Source organism: Aquila chrysaetos, chromosome 2 (genome assembly GCF_900496995.4).
Source record: "Aquila chrysaetos chrysaetos chromosome 2, bAquChr1.4, whole genome shotgun sequence".
Classification (NCBI taxonomy): Eukaryota; Metazoa; Chordata; class Aves; order Accipitriformes; family Accipitridae; genus Aquila; species Aquila chrysaetos.
Window position 1 is genome coordinate 51,621,450 of NC_044005.1, and position 23,868 is coordinate 51,645,317.

Consider the following 23,868-nt stretch of genomic DNA (forward strand, 5'->3'; position numbering starts at 1 on the left):
CACCATCCGGATCATTAATGAAGGTGTTGAACAGGATTATTGGCTGATTTCAGATTTGGTTTTCATAGCACATATAGTATTTCATGATGTACTTATTTATCACTTTGGAGTGTGTCCAGGAAGATTATTTCATGTTTTGCTGCTAGGACAATATTTCTACTTTTTGAGGGTGCATTCTCACTCTATCAGCAATGTGTTAGAAGCTTTCCAGCCGCCTTCTCTTCGTGACATTTTCTGTTGCAGTATTTCCCCCCACCTTCAGCAACTTCCTTTGCACTTCAAGACAAAACGTTCAAGTGTGATTCCCTTTGGAAACCAAGCTGTATGAGTAAATATTACTGTTTTTTCTTCTGGTGTGTATAGTTTCAGGAAATGCTGTTTTAAAGAAGATGATGTCCTGTGTATAAACATCTTTCTGTCTTCATTCTCAGGGTTTGCTTCTGTGCCAGTGAAAGGGAGTTGCGGTTCGTATTGTAGCCTAGCATGGGCTTTCCAGGCACGGTGTTCCATCTCTGCCCCCTGGACTGTGACAGTTGAGCAACGCAGACAAAGCAGTTTCTTCAATACCTGTAAGTCTCGAGTTGGATTAAAGTTATTATCTGTAATAAACAGAAGAAGAAAAGAAAACTTTTCTTTGGAGAGGTACAGTCATGAAAATCTATGTATAGCAACTTTTTGTATGTACTCTAGTTACATATCTCCTAAGATTATAGTTGCAACTACAGCTCTTGACAGAAGTGTGTGCACAAGGTCAGTTTATTATCTTTTAGTAGCAAGCAAGGATTTGCTTTATGTCACAGTGAATCCATCTAATATATGTCATTGGATGGAAGGGGGAAACACCTTCCCCTCTGTTTCCTAGTCCTTTATTGAGAATGTAAATTGTGTGTGTTTATTTTCTAAATTATTTTTGAGCCACAGGCAAGACATACTGTTCAAGCTGTGCTGTCTCAAAAATGAAATAACTAAAATGCAGTAATGTGTTAAACAAAAACTGTTGATAATGTCCTGCTAATTGTCTGGCCAGCTGCAGTATTTTCCTCCAGTCCTGAAAGGAATTACACACATGCTTAACATAATTGAGAAATGATGGCTTTTTAAATTTATGCTTGGGACGGTGAACTGAGATAGCTGAGGAGCCATTCCGCTTGTTTTGTCATTCCTTATCCTATCCCATAGGGGAAGAGAAGGAATAGTAAGAACATAATCTCTGGAGGAGGTAACTGCAGCAGTTTGGGAGTCAGTTCTTTGACTGTTTATAATCCATAGAATATAAGAGCTCTGCAAAATCAAGCTTTCAGAACTGGTGGTCTCTTCCTATTCTTCTCAACATCTGAGTGGCAGAATACTGTATTTGTTTTCTTTACATTTGCTAAAGAAATGGGGTTTAAACAGTCATGCTGGATGTCTGTTCGTCTTACCCATTAAATTTTGATCATTGCCTGATTTCAAACAACTGAGGGTAGAGAGGTCTGAAAAGACTGCAAAAGGCTGCAGTGTGAACCAGAGGCTCTGCATGGTAAAGTTTTTCTAAGGATGCCAACTGCAGGAAAAATTAATTTAGAACTTTTTCTTAGGCACCCAAGCAGTCACAAGATGAGAATATGTAAGAAGCTAAGCACTGTTGTTATTTTGTTTATCTATGTTAAATTTAAAATATAGCACTGTAAGTGATTGCAATGTGATTACAATTTGTAGGTTAGATAGTTTCCTTAATTATGCTTATGTTCATATTCACAAAGTCTAGATGAGCTCTGTTTTACCAGGAATTTTGCCAGCTGTCTTGTTAGATGACTTAAGGAAAAATGTTTGTTAGATGGCTGAATTAAAAATGTTTGTTGTGATTGCATCTGCACTGTTTGACTTAATAAAATTTTAAATGAGTTATATTTAGGCAAACTACCTAAAACTATTGGCTTACTTAATAAGATGTAACAACTTGGAAGAATTTAAGGGTACCTCCTTTATGTATTCAGCAGAGACAGTAGCCATCATGTTCAGAAGGCTGAGGGGTTTATATTTCAAAGTACAGTTATTCTAAGAACAGTTTCTCTTACAGAAGTAAAAAATAAAATCTTCAAAATTCAAATGAAGTAGATTTTAACAGTATAAATCACTTGTATCCTCTAGCAGTGCAGTTGCTTCAGAAGTGGTAACATTAAAAATGCAGATGTGACCATTTTATGTGAAACAATTTTCAAGTGAAATGTCAACCAAATGACAGTCCTTTGTGACTGAGAAAGTTGACTATACTTTTCTATCTCATTAGTGAAGGTTTACTTCTCTTCCATCATACTTTTAAAAGTATGCTTGTGTTAGTAGGGTCATCTGTATCTTCAACTTAACTATTAAAACCACTTTAACTCATTTAAATAGAAGGAATTAATTTAAATAGGAGGAATTGCAATTATCCTAGGCAGTCTGTGATCCTTACCCTGATAGCTGTCTCCTGCAACTCTGACGCAAAAACATACACAGGGGTTTATTCTTGTCCTGTGACATATTTCAGTGAGTTTGTAATGAAATAATTTAAAACGATCTTCTTATTCCAGGCTTAGCTTCTGTCCCTCCCTCTTTTCCCCTTTCCACCCTCCCCACTATGGGAAGCCATTCAGTTTCCATTTACTTCACAGTTTCACGTGCTTACTTAGAGATGTGGAAGGGCCTGAGGGTTTTCAAATCATGTTTAAAAAATACATAACTTCCTCTGAAAAGTTTTGCCTCCTTTTTCAGTGTCTCAATAGACCTGGTATTTGCAGATAATGTCTGTCTTGTGCCTGTTTAAGTCCAGCTTTTGTCTGAGACAATAGGGCAAGTCTGTTTTCCCTACCTCTCAGTACATTTATGGGCAGGCACACAGATTGGGAAATCCCATTAATCCAGGCTTTTTGAACAGATGCTTAAGCTTCAGTTGTTGAGAAGCATTGATAAAAAGTGCTATATGTTTAATAGAAGAAGTATTTATCTGTCTGACCTGTAGATGAGGAAAATGTGAGATATAGACCGTTTAAATCTGATAGCCACAGAACTGGGTTGAAATACATGGGCTGTCATTCCTGAAGGCAGCGGAGGCAGACAGATGTGTCGTGAATACTGAAACGGTTTGGCTGTCTCCCAGCCATAGGAGTTATCTTTGACCCAAATCATCCAAACCAGCTAGCATAATTTTCTCAACATCTGTTGTGTATCTAAGTGTATGTGAGAATAAAGAACTCTTATTTGGTACTGGGTCTATATAAAAATTATGCTTTCCTACTCACAGTATCAATTCCATTAGCTACCCTTGGGAACAAATGAAAAGAAGAACTTAACTTCTCTGTTGCTAGGTTATGTTTCCTCTTAGGTTAAAATACAGAATAAGGAATATGGTGATTTTTCAGAGGTTATAGAACTAGATTGTAACAATCAAGGGAGAATCATTTAGACCAACAATATAAAGTTATACTCAGAGTAACATGTTTTGTCTCCAGAGGCTTTGCATACTGGAAGCAATTGTACTCAGTATAAACCTCTGTGTGTGTGTTCATTCTTGGAAACATCAGTTCCTGAAAGCCTGTTCCTTAATTGCATTTTATATTAAATTTTTGTAGTCCTACATGAGCTTTCTTTGGATTAAATTGGGTTTTTTTCCGTTGTACCTAACTTGAGGATCAGAGTGGAAAAAAAAATTTTTCTTTCTTTCAATTTTTCAAGAATTTTTCTTTAAGTATGAACACACCAGACAAATAATTACTGAATTACCATTTGTCATTGTCAGGAGTATCATATGAAGAGTTTTGATGTTTCTGCATTAAGGATGTAAAGAGTTCCAAATACACAACTGCTTTTTTTTTTTTTCTTTTTTTTCCCCCCTTCTTACAAGGGGGGGGTGCCTGTGTGTTGAAGAATAGTTGGTTAATTGTTTTAATTCAGAAAAAGTAGAGTGAATATTAAATGCCTTACAGTTAATTGTACTTAATGGGGGGGCTATTTTATTAGGTTTTGATTTGTTACTATGTGCTGTAACTTTTGTGAAAGCACTTGGCCTCTGGTTTTCATTTTGTTTTGAGGAAATGAACCAGGCCAATGATGATTAGTTTGCAGACCTTACTGAAATCTCTGTTCTCTGTATCCTTCTGGTGACAGAGGCCAGCTTCGTAATACTTATTATTTAAAAAAAAAAAAAAAGCTGCAAATTAAAGCTTTAATAACCAAAGCCTTCAGAAAGATAGTAGCATTTACAACAGCATCTAGTAGCTAAGTTAAGGTCCTGGCTTTTTAATAAGATGTTATGAAAAAAAAAATACAATTTCTCAGATGTTTGTCAGCATAATTTACAGCAGTTTTGGTTCTTTGTTTAAGGTAACAAGTTTTTAATCTGATAATGACTGGGTTTGTAGCTAGATTTATTCAGGATTTGAATTGTGACTGACCTGAAAGTCCATATCTACAACTTCCTGCTGACATTGTGATAAATTGCCAGTTCTAAAAAATGTGAAATTCTAATGCCAAGTGCACTGTGAAAGTGTGCTCAAGGTTTGCAGTTAAGTGGAGTTATTCACTGTGTCTGTGTAGCAGTATGAATGCATCTTTCAGAATAATATTTTCCAGCTCCAGAGTTTTTGTTGTACTATCATAATGCAATAGATTTGTTTCTGGTTTTGGGGAAGTGGCCCAAAACTGTCCCATGCTATCCTATGGGAATAATAGTTAGATTATAGACATCTTTTGCTGTCAACAAGTTTGCAGACACACCTAAACTAATTTTTTTTGGCAATCCACATAATGAGAACTTTGGCATTTTTAAATGAAATTATTAAACTTCTATGAATAAGCATGTAGCCTCTACAGCTTCAGCCTTATATTAGCAAAACTAAACAGAAGCCAGAAAGTTTGTTAGTAGATGAGGTTTTTTCCTGTTTAACTGTTGTGGAAATCCAGCTAGCAGTGAGAAGTAGAAATGAGATTAAGTTTTCAGTGGAAACATTTCAGATATGCAGACAGTTCTGATTTTTAGTCTGTGAAGTTTATCTAAAACCACCTTATATCTGTCCCATGGTACTAATCTTTTACATGGTCTCATGTTCCTCTTTATGGTCTTGCAGTAGTCCTTGTCTTTCTCAGGCATTTTCTATGTCCAGATTCTTGCAGTTCTGCAGTTAGTTACCATCTGCTATCCAAATTAATTTTGAGTGACTCAGTAGTGGACTGTCTAAACTGAATGCTTTATATTCTTCACTACTTCCTAGGTTTGTATAAAGGCCCTGTAGAGCTAACAGATAATATCCTCAGAAGATGACATCTTAAGAGGGTTGAGGCAGAGTTGTGAAGAGAAACATGTATTTTGCTAAAGCAGCCCTTTTTTTTAAGGCATCACTTGGTGGGGGGGGGTGGTGTGGGAGTTTTTTATCTTCTCATTATCTTTCAGCAGAACTCGATGTCAGATATGCATCATACACTTCCATTTAGAATGTAAGGGGTCTCTTTTGCAGTTGAAGAAAACAATGTTTTGAGCATGGTCACTTAGGAAACTTGAGAGTAATCCAGCACTACATCTCATTTTTTATGGATCCATGCTTTTCTGTTTACGGACTAGGATTAGACAGGGAGTCGAGGAACTATCATGTCACATGATGGCAGACAGTTGCACTTCGGAGATAAAGGAAATAGCAGGGGCAGTTCTCATTTGGGATGAACACACTGATTTTGACAAAACGGCTTTAGAATCTTGAATGTTTTAAGTAATCCATCCAATATTAGTATGCCATTGTTCCATTTTTCTCTCATAAATAAATCTATTTGTATTATCATCTGCACAATACTCCTTTTTGAACTGTGGAGGAGAGGATTCAACCTATTAAAGGAGTTAAATAGTTTCCATAAATATCTTTAAACAGGCTGAGTAAGTCTTAGAATTAAAGACTTCCATTTTTAAAACTAACAGGAGAATACTATGTTAGAAACATAGCTTGTCAGGAATAACTGATGGTGTGAACTGAGTTGACAGTTTTTGAACAGTATATGAGTTCAGTTGAAGATTACAAAGGGATATAAAGTCAGACTTCATCTTTGTTTTGGATGGTTCACTTCTGTTGCTCTGGAATTAGGTATTTCATGTAATTGTGAGAATGCCTCCAGCCACTAGTAGGTCTTCTGCTTGAAATTTAATGTTAATATGTGCAATTGAAAGTGACATCTAAATCATTTGCTTCGTGTTTGACTCGTGTTCAGCCACTGAAATGGGTTGTAGGTTTTGCTCTTAAGACAGCTGCTCTGTGTACATTTTTGCCTAGCATCTTTATCTTAAATGCTTTGTAGTTAAGGGTATTGTTGTTAGGCACGTTTTATAAGACTGTGGAGAGAGAAAGTAAGACATGGTAAGGCCCAGATTTAAAAATGCAGTTGAGCAGTCCTTCTCCTGACCTAAGTGATTTAAGTTGCAGTTCATTGCCAAATCCTAGATGGTTAGAGCAGTTCATGTAGCCTGCTCTGTGCCAACCTGTGTCCTAGAAATCTTTTAAGTAGTGATGAGGAGGGGGTGGGAAACAGAAAGGTGATTTTTTGGGGGTGGTTTTTTGGAATGGAATTTGTGAAAAAACAGACACATCTATTCTTGCAGAAAATGGGAGACCAAGGTTGAAGTCCTTGAAATCAAGTAGCGTTTGGGTGTCCAGATTCCAGATAAGTGACTTAACTACTGAATTAAGTTAAAGGATCTTTTCCTTTGGATGTAAGGATCACCATCACTTCCTTTGCCTTCTCTCTTCTGTCCTGAGCCAGCTGCATCTACCTCCCTCTACTCACAAACTCTTCCTGGGCTCGCTTCAGGCAGCTGCTGGATTAAGTGCCCATTACACCGGCAAGTATCACAACTACGTGGTTTTTCTTTCTGTGCCATACTTGAGCAGTCACATGAGGTGGGCTATAACTGACCTGAAGTTCAGACTTCTCTTACACAAACTTTAAAATGTGAAAATGATCTCATCAGGTAGTGTGTGCAAGATACTACACATTTATCTGGCCATGCTGGCTGTGGATAGCTAAGTACAAACTCCATTTGCAAGTCATTCTACAGTCATTATTTTGTGTGTATTTTTAAAACAACTGGCAAATTCATGTTAGCAGATGGCCCTGCTCCTTCAAGGAAGTTTCTTTTAAATCAAAATAGATTTAGCATTAATATGAATTAAGAATTTGAAGTGTTAGTTTGTATCAAAACCAAAGATTTCTTTTAATCTGTTTCTAACTTTGGGTCACTTATTGACCTGATTATTGTTGACTGATAGAGAAAAAAGCTTGATGCTCAGTTATTTGAAATATACTATTTCATAATGTGCTTTCAAAGGAGTAAAAAAAGAAAGCTGCTTTTGTTGCTCTTGTTCTTCCATTCTCATTGATGGATATGAGTTCATTAAAAATCTGAAGTCTCTAACTTACACTGGTTCTTGGGCTTTTGTTTCTACTTCCTTGTGATTTTTGCCTTTGTAGGCCTAATTTACATGGAAAATAGCCTTTTTGCGTGTTACTATCAGCTTTCAGCTTAGATGGTTTTTGTACTGTGGTTTTGTTCTGTAAGCTGCAACTTGTATATGCAGGTTACAGGCCTTATTGGGGAATAGATGCCTTAATAGTGAACCTGGAATTTGAGATTGAAATGCTGTTCTAGCATATGTTGCCACTGGAAGTCTTGCTGTGGCAGTCGTACCCATGGTTGCATGAGTATTGAAGTTTTTACTGTAGACCCAGGTTTAGGCTACTGATCTCACCTTGGCTCCGAAATGTTGAGAGTGAAGGCACTGTTTTATATTCTTTGCTTCCCTAACATGGAAAGGAAGGAATTTTATCTACTTACATGGGGTGGCTCAGAAAATCTCGTTCTCTTCCCAGTTCTGTTACAGGAATTCTAGGCTAGTTTTTTTGTGCAAGTGGTCTCTTGGCAACCTGATTGTAGATGTAGATCAGTTTGCTTCTTCGGGTGCATAAATAACATTTATTTAGCTAATTGATATCTTAGTTTTTCTATCATGAGGTGCTTCTGAGCAAGTTGGAGGTAGCCCTGCTTGAGCTAGAAGTTGGAGTCGGTGAAAACCTGCGGTCCCGTCAAACCTAAATTATTTTATGTTTCTAAAGAAGACAGAGACACACTTCTCTGAGGTGTATAGGCAAACAGCAAAAGGCAGTGTACACAAGTTAGGCCAAGGAAAATTCTGGTTACACAGTAGTAAAAAGTTTTTCACCGTGAGGTTGGTCTAACACTGGACCATGGTGGTGGTCCAGAGAGGTTGTAGAATTTCTGTTACTAGAGATATTCAAAATATGACTGAGCAAGTCTCTGGACATCCTCACATAATCTTGAAGCTGAATTTAGCTTTGAGGTCGGCTCTGCTTTTGAGTGTGGGATTAGATCACGGACCTCCTGAAGTCCCTTATAATGTAATTTTTTCTGTGGATCTGTGATTCTAGTGTATTTCACTCCTCGTACAGTATTGAAGATGGGGAGTTTCACCTTGAATTTCACTAAAATATACGAGGTGACACTAGAGTGGAAGCAACAATATATTTTCATAGCTTCAAATTTAGTGACTTAATAACTTGGCTCCAGTGACGAGGGTGGATTGAGTGTTTTGGGAGTCATGTTTTAATTTTTTTTCTTTATTCTCAGTTAATTCTTTGAATAATTTTAAACATTGTTTCAGTGCCTTTTTCTTAGCTTGTTTTTTGTTTTATGCTGTCCATGTGCTGCTTTGTTTCCTAATAAAACCACATATAATCAGAAATAGTCTTTGTTTTTTGGCTAATTATATAGTCAAAATTGAAGCTTCAGGAAGCTATAGTTAATACAATGGAAACTAATGGAAGATAAACCATGTACATGCTTAAGGCTAGAAATCATCATGAATTTTTCAGGCTGTCTTTGTATCTAGTTAAAGCTTAAGATCAGAGTCTCAGAAATTAGAGAGAGATACCTACTATTCTCAAGATTACTGTGCCTAGCAGGAGAAAAAGCACTTCAGAAGTCCAGGTGGAGAACTTCCCACCATGACAGTGTAGTAGTGTGCACAGGTAGAAAACGTTGTTCTGTGCTGCAGCACTGGGGCCTATACTGTCTCTTAAGTACATCTTCACTATGGTGAGTGATCCTTAAATATCTCCAGTGGTGCACTCGGGGAATTGAGTTAATGTTCAGTGCCACTTGAACTGTTGAAATACTGTGAACAGCTACATGTTGAATGTACAGTTGCAGAATTTTTACAAGAGATGCACAGTTGAAATGCCGCCCATAACCTGTCGGAAGAAAAGAAGTATTGCTTTTAGGGTGAAGAGTTCTGATGGCCACTTGGAAACAAGCTCAATGTGCAGAGTGTTTGTCTGTGTTCTCTAATTTCTCTAAATAATTTTTTCCCTGAATTGGCATATTTGCCTTGCTCTTCAGTAATTGATTCTGGGCATCTGGTGATTGTGTAGTAGCCATGAAATTATAAAAAAGCCCTTGTTTAGCATGGAAATTATGAATGGAACCCAAAGTACCAAACTTAATACATAAAGACGTCTTATTGGGACATTTTGTAGATTGATGTGATTTAAACACTGGTTCCTAAAAGATTTTTAATTGTAAATTTTAATTATTTCCCATAATGGAAATGTACGTAACTTACAAGGACAGTGTTAGAGTGATTAATTCTCTGAGATCATCAGCAACATGCAGCTTAAACAAAGTACAGCACTTTCAATTTTACAGTGATAACAGCACCCTGGCATGTGATTGAGGATTCATTTAATGGTCTGCTTCATCACAACAAGCAGGTTTATGCATCAATCAGGTCTACCGAAAGGTGGCTGTTACTGGATGTGTAGCTTTACCAGAAGTTTGAGAGTTTTGAAAAGATTTCTGAACAGCATTTTAGTCATTGCTGGCTTCCATTTTACAAATGGAGGAAGCATCTGACCATAGTTCTCTTTGGCTTTGGAGCCTCGATAATTGGTTTTGGTTAAATTGGTGAAAGAATGCCAAAATATTGTTGTGATCTATTACCAAAAATAACAGAAGTGTAAGTTAAAAGCCAATGCTTTTAAAAACCCATCAAAGATTTTTAAAAAATTAACTGCTATCGGGCTTTCCAGGCTTCTGAAGAAAGCTGTCATTTTACAAGGAAAGCCTAATGTTTAGAACTCCTGTAGAATATTTTAGTTAGCTCTGATAAGACAGGGTTGCAGTTGTCTTTTTCTGAGAGATCAGAAACCCCAATTTAATAGGAATAATCCAGTTCTGCCTGTACCTCAGTGGTGAGACTGCTTAATAATTTAGTTTCATCGTGTCAGTGCCATGCTAAAAATTCTGATTTCATGGGATATCAATTTATTGGCAGTGGAGTTGCCACTGAGAACTCTTGTAATTTAAAAGTGAGTGAATTACAGTGTTCACCTGAATACCTGTATTAGGTGCTAGCTACATAATTGAAGTGTTATAAAGATTAACTTCATTGTCTTTCTGGACTCTGAGCACATCCTGCTTTAGAAGGATGACTTAATACTAATTGTTCATGAAAACTGACAGAATGACCTCTCTCTCTCAAGGCTTTGTCTGTTCAGAACAAATACTGAAATGTAATTTTCAGCAGTGAAGAATTTGTTCATAAGCTATGTGGGACATGAACAGACTTTTCACTGTCTAGTATACAGTTGCATAGTTCTTATCAGAGATGCACATCCTTAAAATGTTAGCCGTGACAGTAGACTTTTGAAAGTACGACCATGTCAGAGAAGAGAAGACTGCATGTGTGTTTGTTTTTAACATCTCATACAACGATGTCTGGTTCTACAACTGGAACTTCTAAGAGGTGAAGTTGTTCAAATAAGTGACATTTTTTTCTCTATTCTCATCCTATTTCAGCTATACCTGGTCCAGCTCTGAGGGCAGGCCCATCATTTGCTTTTCATACCTGTTTAATGCTTGGACTATTCTTAATCAGTCCTCAGTGCTTCCAGTTGTGGTGAGGTGATAGAAATATGTGTGTTTTCTAAGAACTTGCGGAGTCCATGCTGTTTTTTCAGAAATGTCTTTCAAAACCAACAGATACTGAATGTGAAAACTATACTTTACAGTAGTGTCTTAGAGGAGTAGGTTAAAAATGAACTTCTAGAACATGAGAAAAGCCTTGCCTCATCAGACCAAATGTCCATCTAAATGAGCATCCTGTCTCCAACAGCAACTGATGCTATTGGAAGAAAGTGAGAATTGGATGAGCATGTAGGGTTGCTTCCTTAGAAAAACCTCGCGACTGTCAGTGATTTGTGACATGTAATTTTTTGAATTTATAGCTCTAGGTGGCTTTTTCTTCTATAAATTTGTTTGGCTGCTTTTGAACACATATAAATGATCTGACAAGAGTGCATTCTCTTTTCTGTAGATGGGTAAGCATGTGTTCATCAGAGAAGACAAGGTCAAGGAATGCCCTCTGCACTCGAGTGTAGTGAGGTTTGTGAGGCTTGGTTCCTAGAGGAGTTGATTTTTAAGCCTTTGACCTGCCTCCGAGAAAAACCATCTCCTTGTGGTCATTAAGCAGCTGAGCCTAGACTGTGTAATTTATCGTGCAGTTTGTGTTAGAATATGTAAGCAGCATATTCCCTTTGCAGATGCTCTTTCATGTTTCATGTGTGTGAAGTATTTTTTCCAAATCCTGTTTTTGTTTGGAGATGGTGGCAAAACCATTGGTGTCTGGAGAAGGAAAGGAGTTGAAATGTCATACCTTTCTAGAATTCATCTGCTAATAAAAGTATTTATTCCAAGCTGAAACCTAGAACAAAATGTTAGTGATTGAAAAGACCTTACTAAGTTCCTTAAGGTAATACAGATGCATAGATGTAACGGCATTAGTGGGCAACAGTCCATTGAAAGAAGCATGTTTATTATAACATGTTCACTAGTCTTTTTATCATATCATTAATATTAATGTCTTTGGATCTCTGCTGCTGTGCTGCCACAAGGCTATTTGTCATCAAAAAACTTATGGAAAAATTGCTTGTAAGTGGAAGAAGTGAGCCCTCTTACGTGTTTTAGAAAGTTGATTCTTTGTTCTCCTTTTACTGCCTTCAGTTTTCCAACTTACTGTTATTTGTCTTTCTTTGTAGTTTATATTCTAAGCAAGATGGGAACTCATCTTGCAGGAGGCAAAGAAATCTGCTTTTAATCTCAGTTTATCAGGATCTAGGATACTGTTTTCTGATACAGTTTACAGCAAGTCTTTTTGGTAATACTTGTGAGTTACTAAGGTGTGGTCTAATATTCGTCTTCCTCTGAAGTAAACACTAGGGCTGTCTGGTTCCTGAAATTCAGGGAGAGCATAAAAAGGAACAAATCCAAATCCTTTTCAAAATATTAGACATCTTTTATGTAGATTAAGAAAAATGGAGTGGTGTCATACAAACTTACTATTAGCTGTTGTTAGCGATCGGCTTGCATAAAGCATGCTTTCAGCAAAATTCAATAGTAGATCTTTTTCTGGGCCATAAAATAAAGTCTTATATATTTTCTTTTATTTTTTTCAGTTAGTAACTATGGGCTTTTTGGTAACTGACTAGAAATATGTGGTGGCTTTTGTGACTGGGTCTATTTTAGCTCTGGAGGAATGCATGCAGCCTCCCATTTTACAAAGACAAAATAAAGGTAAGGCCACAAATCACTGAAAGACTGCATACCTACTGTACTGTCTTCATTTCAGAGCACTTCTGCAAATGGGAAAAGCAGTACAGTGCTCCTCATTTCTATTTGGGATTATTTCCTTCACTACAAGACATTCTCCTGCCTATGTATGTGCTCTCCAGTCATCTTGGTGCGTTGTTGCCAACTCAGATTGACCTTTCTTAATGGTCAGATTTTTATTTTCTTCGTTGCTACGTTGTTTGTCTGTCGTAAGCAGTGTCCCCACCACTGTAGTCTTCTTGACTGCAGCCTGTCCCTTCCATATTTCGTCCCTGTCACTTTCTCTTAAAATCAGTGTGATATCTGCCATCTTATAAAGAACTCTCAGCTCTGTAGCCCGCAGGCTTCTGATGTATTTCATTAAATTCAGCTGCTTTCCAAACACATGATGATATTATTGTAGATTGATTAGATGAACTGCACTTTGGTACCAAATGTGATGTTTTCATCTGGTTCTAATTTTGTCAGAATTTGTGCGGTGCTTGAGGCCAAAACTTTACTCAGTCTGACTTCATCTCACTGGATCTGTTGGCATTGACTGGTCTTCTATGGTACAAAACAATCTTCTTGCTCTGTTACTTTTGTTACTTTCCTCTATTGGGATTAAGTGATCTTATCGTACAAATATTTAGAATACAGCTCAAAGTGCTGGGGTGGTTTTTTTGAGTGTATTACCAGGTCAAGAGTTCCCTGTTCTTGTCTCTCAACTGCTTGTTGCTGCCCCTCTGCAGCCTCCTCTGGAGCTGTTACGACCCTTTGTGAGGCCACACAAACTGCAGTAGACTGGGGAACTGTTCCAGCTTAAAAATAACCCTGCAAAGAAAAATGTAAATACCTTTATTGTAATTCCATGTTTCCAGGCTAGCAGGATTATAATAAAAAAAAAGAAATTGCTAGTTACACAGTGGTTTTTGAATAAGCTAAGAAGCTTAGCATGATTGATCGTCAACATTCCAACTTGTGCAATAGTCCTATAGTCCACTTTAGAACATGAAAAGCTGCAGCATACATTACCTGCTTACCACCAGTCTTTTTCTATACTGAACTTTAATGCAGTATTATCTTACGGTAATATTCACTGCTTGTAGACAGTCCAGTACCTATCACAGTTTGGCTTTTATTGAAAGTAACATGCTGAGTCAGCAATGAAGTTTTTCTGTGCAGCTGAAGTTTTTTTTTTATTTTTTTCATTTAGCACACAGCTACATGCATCAGTTTGTTGTAATCAGCTGGAAATTTTTTCAGTGGCTGACAGTTCAGACACTGGTTTCAAGCCATTTGATGCAGTTACTGTTTGTGGGATTTTTTTAACCATAAACCTCTGGACATTAGGGTTCACTTGAATGTCTAGAAAAGAGAGTGTAATTTCAGATAGAAATTTCTTTTTTAGAGGGACTAAAGCCTACCCAGGAGCAAATACAGTTCTTGCCTCACAGCATATAAGCTGTTAACCATGGGCATTTCTACTTGTCTATAATACAGCCGAAATCTGTATTACATATTTTGGCTTGTTGTACTATTCCTTCAGTATGTTATTTGGGCATCTAGTGACTTCCTAGGCCATTCTGCTCTTGCCCATCTTGAGGGAATACTATTTTGTAGCTTCCTGAACTTGCAGTGTTGTGTATCCTTCCTTGTATGCTTGCTTTCCAATGTACTGAGCTTTGATTACTTGATTCAGGATTGTACTTCTCAAAAAAGTATCACAGTTATGTATGCATCCCACTTTGAAACGGATTTTTGACTGAGGAGATGGGCGTCATACCTTTGGAAGAGCCACCTTGACACCTTATACAAACTTATTCAATACAAAAATCAACCTGGGCACTTGGTGGTACCTCTGGAAATCTGGATAGCTCCTGTCTCTCACCATATTGTCAACATAGCAGAGCTTCCCCAGTTCCAATGCGTTTGCCAGTCGGTGGGGCAGGATCTCTCACATGCATTAATCTAACAAGCATGAACTGCTGATGGGAAACTGTAGCAATTTGAGCATAGTTACTTTAATTCCCCTAGTTAAAAGTGTTTACTGACTTTTTTTGTCTATTTTAAATACACAAAATCAGTTTCTAATCAGAGAAGACAAGCGATTTAAACTGCCATCGTAACATTGCCCCTGGGTGAAGCATATAATAGCATTAATCTGCAAATGTAACAATGGTGACACTTGTGTATTCCATGGTGATAGCCTTCTTGTCTGGACTAACAAGATGAAATATTGTCTGTGGTGTCGTCTTCAGATCATCAGTTTCATTTTGGTGTAGTTTGGTTTTGTCTAAGTTATGAGGACATCCTATATTTCCATCAGTTGGGCAAATAGCAGTTTGAAGTTAACTACTGAATACGTTCTTCCTAAGTTGTGCTCTTGTATGTTGGGTGAAACATCTTCGTGCAGCAGATGTCCTGCACACAGCCACTGAGGGAAGACGCCTGACCAAAGCCTGAGCTCTGTGATGAGACTGTTCAAAGTGTCATACATTCCTTGCATTTATACAGGCAGTAAGGGGCACCTTGTGATTTGTTAGAACATGAGAACAGCAGCAGATTTATGTTGTTGGTTAACTTTTTGTGTTTAGTCTGCTTTAAAAAGCCACAAACCCTTGGATATTTTTGGGACTGATTCAAGTTGACTGTCATTGATATTTGTCCTTGGATAAATGCTTACAGGTATTGCTGCTCTGAGTTACAGTTGATTTTCTTCTAATGACCTGGGAATTAATACCTTACTGGTTACTGGTTAGGAATGTTTGCCTTTAAATTGATTTTGAAAATCCTTTTAAAAACCATGCACCTGGCTGTGTGCCTGGCTAATTGCAATCATCAGGAGTAGAGGCACATCTCTGCACCAGGTACATATACATGTAGCAGGAAATCACTCACTTAGCAAGGCAGTAATCCTGCAGTTTCAATCCCAGCAAAGATCGAGCAAGGGTTAACATTTTAAGTTGGGTTGTTTGGTTTTTTTTCAGCTTCAGTTTCCAATATAAGCTGTACTTGCACATTACTTATGAAAGCTTTTTTATTTCAGTGACAGCTGATGAGCTATGGAAAGGAGCTTTGGCAGAGACTGGTGTGGGAGTAAAGAAGGGAAGAGGAAAGAGAAGGAAGAAAAAGCTAAGGAAGAATCTCAATAGAGGCCAGGAGATTGGTGAAGGTACATTCACAAATAAGGAGCTGAAGACATGTCTTGACCTTTCTGTGTATAGTGTTTCTTGATTTAATGAATTGACAAATTGCTGTTAATTTGGTGTCAGAACTGCTTGAGATTTTTTTGTCTTTTAAATAAAATCCTGATTGTTTAATGTTATTCTTAGTTTTTAAATATAAATTCTGTATTATAAAACACACTTGAGATGTGAGAACCTTCCATTTTATTGCATTGTTCCAGTGTGCAGAGTTTTGGTCCTAATTTGGCATAAAACATTATTTTTCTCTGTTAAGGACGTTCTGGTTTCCTCTGGCCTGGTCTTAATGCTCCTCTGATACAAAACGGGAGAGTGCAGGCAGTTACCCAACGAAAAAAAGAAGAACAAGAGAGAATTCAGTCTGAAATTGTTCAGCGGAGAGATACATGGGAGAAGAAAAGAAAAATAAAAATTAAGAGAGAGGGAGGATGGAGTGGAAGGTGTTGGGGAGGTGTCATTCTGGATCCTCCTGACCCAGGTCCTAATGGAGGTAAGAAGACTGATGAACTGTCTTAATCTTACTTTGCCTTTCTGATAAGGGGCTCAGAGAAAGTGAGTTCCAAATTTTTCCTGTGATTAAAAATCGATTTTGTACTCTTACATACCCATACATGAAGCAAGGCAGCTAAATCAAAGAACAAGTTATGTTAACACAAGTGAAATTTGTTAAATCACTGCTTATTTTAATATAGCTGTTAGCTACTGTATTATGTTACAGACTGTATGATGTTACACTGTATTACAGGGTACTGTATTATTTTGTAGACTATTATAGGAGTCCTGAAGTATGGAAATATTTTTCTGTGTTCAACATCAGTTGTCTTGAGTATGAAACACAGCCTTTTTTTTTTTTTTTATAGTTTCTTAAAGGATCCTGTGGGATAAATCAGGCTTTTTTTTCTAGTTCAAATAATGAAATACGGTTAAAGATTATGTAGTTTGAATGTAGCTAATAGAAGTTCTTTATTTATTTATTTTTTTGCTGCCTAGTTAAATGTCATAGTGAAACTAGAGGTTCTATATGTAGAGTGGAGAGGTGACCTGAACTTTTTTTACAATTATGTTATTCAGACTACTAGAAATTCTGTAGTAGCTTTGTTTAACATTTAGAAGCCTAATTCTTTTCAACTAATTAAATACGAAAATGAGTTCTTACTCATATTCAGCTGAGTTTTTCTTGTGAAGCACTTAATGATGCTTGTATGTTGTCATCTTTCTGTAGGCTTTTATAGTAAGACAAGCTAAGAAAGACAGTTGATGTTTTCTAGCACTGTTGTTTCAGGCTTGTTGCAGTCATTCTAAGTGTTGAGCTTGTTCATATTTTCAGAGATCTCTTTGTCCAGGAATATGTTCTCCCAGTGCAAGCTTGGATCTTGGAACATATATTGCAGCAAGTCAACATAAATGGGAAATTATGTGCATGGAATAACAATTATATTGTTGTCTGATCTTCTTGCAGTCACCTTTGCTCCCCAGTCTGTCTGGTGCTTTGTTTATTAATTTCTTTGTCTATGAATATTTTCTGGTTACATTCTATTGGATGTTAATTAAAAATTCAGACATGCATTGAACGAAGCCATAAGGTACTGAGAGCAGTCTTTCCTGTGTGATCTAATGCCTTTGTGTAGATTGAAGTTATGCTGGCATTTTTGTGGCTTTCTGTTTTATAAATTCATGCAGTTGTTGCTATCTACCACTTCTCTGTTACCTTCCCAGGTTTTCCATTCCTGTAGCTGGTATAGATGATTTTGTGGCTTCTGCTGCTGTAGTGTCTGATACATATTGTTTCCCTCAGATTGGCCTTGTGAATTTAAGAAGAGCTTGCCTGACAATCTCTTTGAGTATTTTTTAGTTGTCTTCAATTTTAAGAGCAATTCATTCTGTTTTAGTATCAGCATAATACTGTAGTATACAAATGAAAGATTTTTTTATATTTACTTCCCTGTGTTTCATTTTATTACCTTGAAAGCAAATATTCTATGGAAGGCAGTGACGTGACAATGAACTTGGCAGACTGTCACTGAATCTTACAGCTGAAAAATGGAAGATTTGAGAAATTAATGAATTGTTCCAAATTCCCCATAAGTCAGTGGCAGAATATAGAGAAAGTCAAGAACACTTCATGGTTCTAGTGTCATACTTTGAACACAAGACTATGTTGTTTTTAAATTCAAATGTATTTTAAAGTAGTTTATTCCACTAAAAGAAGTGGCAGCTGTTGCAAACAACATTTATACATGTATGAATTTTACCTTCCAGTGTTGATTTTGCTTTTGGCTGATACTATTGATGTTGATTACTTGCATTAAAGTTGGCTGTGTGAACGCTGTAGTAGTCAGGTCAAGTTCTGCCAAAAAGAGGAAAGGGTACTACAATCAAAATAGGAAAATGAAACTGTCAGCTTGTATTATAAATGTGCTTGAGAAAAAGCAGTTTCTGATTAGTACACACTAAGTTCCTTCTAATCTGTTAAAAACTGCAGGGATTTTCAGGTCCCCATAGTTCTTTCAGCATCTTTTTATTCAGAGAATTAATGATTTTGCAGGGGTACTGGGACATTGGCTGTGTGCAAAGCACTGGCAAGGTGGTAGGATGAATAGACCCAAAACCACCAAACCCAATGAATCCTTTTGTCCTGAGGCTACAGCGTGGCTGGATTCCCTGGTGTCTAAGCAAGAATGAGTTCTGATTGAGATTTGGCAGTTCAGCCCTTCCTGGTATTCTGGTATTGGATCCTTTAGGAACAAATGGAGGTTGAGCATATGCTGCAGCTTCCTTTCAGCAGCATTCATATTTTCTAATGAAAACAGGTCCAGGAAGTTTCTAGAAACCTCAGTGTAGTTAGCCTTCAACATCTTGCTAATTTGGTTGCAATTGGCCAATATGTTTAAAATAAATAAATAAATAAAATTGGAACATACTGTGATGGTATATACTTCATTCTTTCAGGGGGATCTTCTTCCACTAGACCTTTACTTATTGTGCTATCTGTGAGTAGAGAAAGAACAGTTTTTTTTCGGTTGGGAATAAAATTATTTTTCTTCCAAGTTTATAATGTTTCCTTGCAACTGAAGAGGCTTCCGAGAAGGAACAGAGTGCCTGTTGGCATTCATATCCTCTACCGTGAGCTAGAAGTCTGCGTCTTGTAGACTAACAAATCTGTAAATTGTGCTGAGATGATGTTTATAATCATCTTGGAGGTTATGTGTAAATGATAAAGCAATGTTTGGTGAAGGAATGAGTCCCCAGTTCTTCCCCATTATACTGTTTTCAGCTTTTCTCAAGAATCTCACTGTAACTACACCAAATAAAATAAGTATTAAATGCTTTAATTAACACTGGTCTTCTACGTTATACTAAAATGCTCTTGTTCATGAGATAAATTGGAAAAGCAGGAGGTTGGAAGGATCTCTCATCTATTCTGCTTCTTATACCAAGACATTGCATTTTAATCCATTGTCAATTGTTTTCAAAGTCAGTAGTTTTTTTTTTTTTTTTTTTTTCCACAACCAAGCTGATAATAGGATACTCCTTGTGGAAAATGTATCTGTATTAAAATATAGAGCAATTATAAGTATGCTCTCAATGGCATAAAAGGAAACAAATGTATTTGCAATTTATATTCAGGCGTTTGTGTGGTCATCAGGTTTTGAAACAGAAACTCAAAGAAAATGGGATCTTTTTGGCAGTATCCATGATTTGCAGCATTTTTGACTGGTGCTATAAAAGGGATTTTGAGAAATGCTGGTGGGACTGCTGAAAGCCAAGCCTAAGGGATTTGCTTGCTGCCTTTTCTTACAGCATGTGTGAGGGTTGAAGCCTATGGATAAGATCCGACTGGGCTGCAGTTTACATGGTTTTGTGCCCTCTCATTTGTCTTACCGTCTTTGGAGGGGCAGTACATGTAGATGCCCATGTCGTGCCCAGAGCTCTCCATTATTCTTGCTCTTTCCTCCCCCACAATGTTGTAAGACATTGCAAAAACATCTTACTGCTTTGAAGTCCCTTCTAATGACAGAGCAGAAACTTACTTTCTGTGCAGTGAAAAGAGTATGTTCACCACGTAGAGCTGAATAGGTAATATTCACCTGAACAGAGCTCTGTATTCAATGTTTCATTACCACTGTGATGAAGAGACTCGAACACAGATGTGACGTAGAAATTATCTTTATTTTACAATGCAAAACTCCTTAACTGTTACTAGACAAAATAAATGATGCTGTAATTGTCTTTGATTGCAAAGACTGTTTTTCAGGCAGAATTTGAAATTGAAAGAGAAAAAAAAAAAAAGTCTGGCTGTGTGATTCTTGATTATTTGAAGTAGCTATGTATTGTTTTGTTTTATCCTTCCCCTCTCCTTTCTGGAATTTCACAGAAATATGTATCAAGAAACACTTCTTTGAATACTTTCTTTGAATCCCTGTTGATTGTCTGATACAAGTTTCGGAATATTCTGAACAATATTGGATAATAGTTCGGTCACAATGGAAGTGACCCATTTGGTGATTTACCTTTTTATTTTTTTAACCATTTACAGCCTTTGCTCAGTGTATATGAAATTTGGGGTTCATTTACAGTTTTAGAGCAGTATTTAGGAAAGAAGGCAGTTTATCCTGCCAGCCAGTGAAAACCCAAAATATTCTGTTCTCATAACATGCTGTGGATAGTTATTTTTCATAGTGTTTTTGCAGTTGGAAAGAATTAGGAAGAATATCAGATATAATTTAACAAAAATGCTTCAGTGTAAGTGGTGAGTTGCAGTTATTTCTAAAAGAAAGTTTCAGATTTAATTTGGAGAGGATGTATAGGTTAGCTTGTGATCAAAATATTCAACAGATTCTGAGGATGTCTTGGTTCTTCTGTCAGCTTTGTTTTCTGTGTGATGTTCAAACGAAGCAGTTTAAATTTGTATGTCTTGCTTTACCATTTTAAAAAATGATTATTTTTCTTCATTTGTGCTACTCTGGTTATTTAGTTTGGACAGTCTTTGGAGACTGTTTGCATCTTACTTCCCTGTGTGTATTGTACTTAAAAAGATGAGATATTGATTGCAGTTGGAGGTTGGGGTCCCTAATAGAGCACAACGAATGTATTTAACAGTTGTCATGTCTTAATTATAACAGGAGCTGTATTGTAATTATAACAACTAGTATTACACTTTCTGGGAAGTTATTTTAACTGGATTTTTTCTTTAAGCTAGTTTTCTTTGCGTAAGTTGATTTTACTGAAGAAATGAAAAAACCTCAATGCTTTATAAATAAGAGCTATATGCTGTTTTTTCACTGACCTTATTCTAAAAGAGATTGAATGAATGGAGTCAAGTAAGAAAACATATTTGAGGCATTTTTAAAAGGAAGCAACTAATAAAGCTCACTTTAGATATGTTTGTTCAAATTATTCTTACCTTTTCTCCTTACTGCTGAGATTTTATTTATAAATTGCAGTTACATAAAAATTGTATCCTTTTCAAATTATACCACCTACAGGGAGCTGTGTTGATAGGTAGGTAATACAAGGAAAGGTAACATCCTGTTTTTCTCCCAACAGAAACTTATGAAGATTTTGAAACAAGAGTCATTGAGGTAAGCATTACAAATCTTTTCAAGGACTTTAAATAATTACCACTATTTTATATTGAGCTTGCAATTATTTAACCAGTCTTTGCTAAGTCAGTCTTATAGCAATAGGAATTACTCTGGTATTCTGTTTCAACTGCATGACATAATCTGTCATTCTTTTCATTGGGGCTATCTCCTCTGTTGAGCAAATAATATCTAATTCAGAGGTGGTTTTGAGTAACTCTGAAATGGCAAATGCCTGCAGATAAAGCTTTGATAGTTCACATAGAGCCATACTAGGGAACCTAGTGAAGTGTTAGGGTTATTTCTCAGACAAAACTAGAAATAGGAAGTTGTATAACTCTGCTTGTAAAATAATTAATTAATTAAAGAGGGGGAGCAGCGGCACAGGGCAGAGAGTGAGTGGAATGAAGATCCCATTTGGTGTGCCTCTCCAGTAATAAAATACTCACTTGTCCTAGATGTCTTAAACTATGATACTTGTATCTTCTGGGAAAAATATTCTGACAAAATTTCCCATTCATGGTTTTATATCCACTTCGTTATTGTGCTTATTGACAGAGTAAGGATGATGGGTATGACTGGACTAATGCAAGTCTTGTTTCCATCCTCATTTCTAAACAGATTATATTGTATCATCTCACTTTAAAAATATCAATCAAAACTAGTAACTGACAGAAGATGTCTATGTCCCGGTATTTTCCTTGTCTCTGGTTTTTAGTAAATAAGATCTAATACATGCTGTAAATGCTGATATCTTTATTTGTAAGTAGTAAGGTTGTCTCCCACGTGCTTATCTTGTTAACTTAATCCTGGTTGGACGTCATAGAATTATTCTTTGTACTCTGGAACTCCTTGACTGGCTGACTAGGGCTTCTTAATGGAAGCATGGAATATTTTAAAGAATAGCATATGTGCTGAAATGCATTCTGCATGTCTTGGGTATTTAATGAAATCAGTGAATCTCCTTAGAATAATTTTGTTGTGGTAAGTTAAGAAGCTACAGAGGTTTAAAAATATTTAATCTCTTACATTTCATGACGTTGACACCTTTTTCAAACATACAGTAACTTTCCAATGTGTAACTGGTTGTGTGCAATTCCTTGGTTGGTGTGAAGTGATATTAACTGACTACTAAATCCATGTCACTCAAGATATTTGCTGACTGCAGCAAAACTTCAAGCTAAAGGGTAAAGACCTTAATGCTACCAAAGTTCTTTAGCGACCCAAATTCTTCATGATTTCAACAGAAACACCACTCAGAATGTGGTCAGAGAAGATGCCTGTTTCAAATATGATTAAAGGTGGATTTTGCTTTGAAAACGGGGTAATCCGTCAGTAATAATTTTTCACTGGTGAAATGTAAAGTGTTAGTAATGCAGATATGTGGACCCATGTTACTTCTCAATGGAAAAGCCATTACTGAAGAAGGCAACTTGCAACTCATTCCAGAGCAGACCGTTAACAATTAGTGCTACACACACCCACACTATCGCAAGATATTTTATGCTTCTCATTTATCTTATTATTTTTCTTTAATTTCAAATACATTAGTTGCTATGGAAACCATAGAACTGGTATAAGCATTGTTGGGGGGAATCATGACTTCAGAAATAAATTGATTTCTTGTGACTCATTTGCTCCCAGTCCAGAATCAGATGACGTACAGCATCCAGAAAGGGAGCAGCTCTGGAAGTGAGAACGATTATTTGCTCTCTATTCTTGCATGTTCCCTTCCCTTCTACTTGCGTTGTAATTTTAGTGAGACGTGTGGTAGCAGTTGCCAAATCATTTCCAACTCTGTGTCCAGAAGTTTCTTTTTTAGACAACTGAAATCTCAAATTTATTTATTTATTTCAAGACCTAATGTGTTAAAAGGACTTGATATTTACTAAAATGATTAATCCATTAAAAAGCAAAACCCTCTGCGGTGCGGCAAATTGACCATTTCCAGCTGGGGGCATCAGAAAGCCCCCAGATAAGATTTTGCGAAGTCTTTCTCGTTCGTAAGTACTGATCTTGTCGGTGAAGGAGAAGGGTGCTGGGAGAAATTCAGAGTTACTCGCAGCACTTCACGCTGGGGTGCGGTCTTAGAGCCGTGTTCAGCTCCTTGTACCCTGAAGCCCACCTCAGCGGTCAGTGGAGCCCCCCAGAGCAGGAGACTGTGCCTGTGGCTCTTCAGGTCGGCTGCAGGTGGAGGAAGACATCCTCGCGGAGCGTTCTGAGGGGTGCTTGTGAGCCCGTGCTGCCGTTCTGGAAACGGCTACGGTAAGGTGACTTCCTTCGCGTCATTCGGCATCCGAAGTGGCATAGTCTGAGCCTCCAGGAACTGCCACTGAACTCACACAGACCAAATGAATTCCTAAGGACTGTTTGTCAAAATTTGGATTGTGCTTTGGTAAATGAAATTAAACCTTGTTACGCA

At 37.0% G+C, this 23,868-nt stretch overlaps 1 protein-coding gene across 4 annotated transcripts in view; it reads left to right on the forward strand.

Annotated features, from left to right (window-relative positions):
- The window catches only part of MRPS5 (mitochondrial ribosomal protein S5), a 68,108-nt gene that overhangs the window by 10,300 nt on the left and 33,940 nt on the right, over positions 1-23,868 (forward strand). For 3 of the 4 annotated variants that reach the window (XM_030039067.2, XM_030039077.2, XM_030039087.2), the window contains 4 exons: positions 432-569; positions 15,708-15,833; positions 16,121-16,354; positions 21,412-21,446. In XM_030039067.2, coding sequence (XP_029894927.1) covers positions 432-569; positions 15,708-15,833; positions 16,121-16,354; positions 21,412-21,446 — 533 coding nt within the window. Of the gene's footprint in view, positions 1-305; positions 329-431; positions 570-15,707; positions 15,834-16,120; positions 16,355-21,411; positions 21,447-23,868 lie in introns of those variants that run through there. The other variant, XM_030039091.2, reaches the window with a different exon arrangement.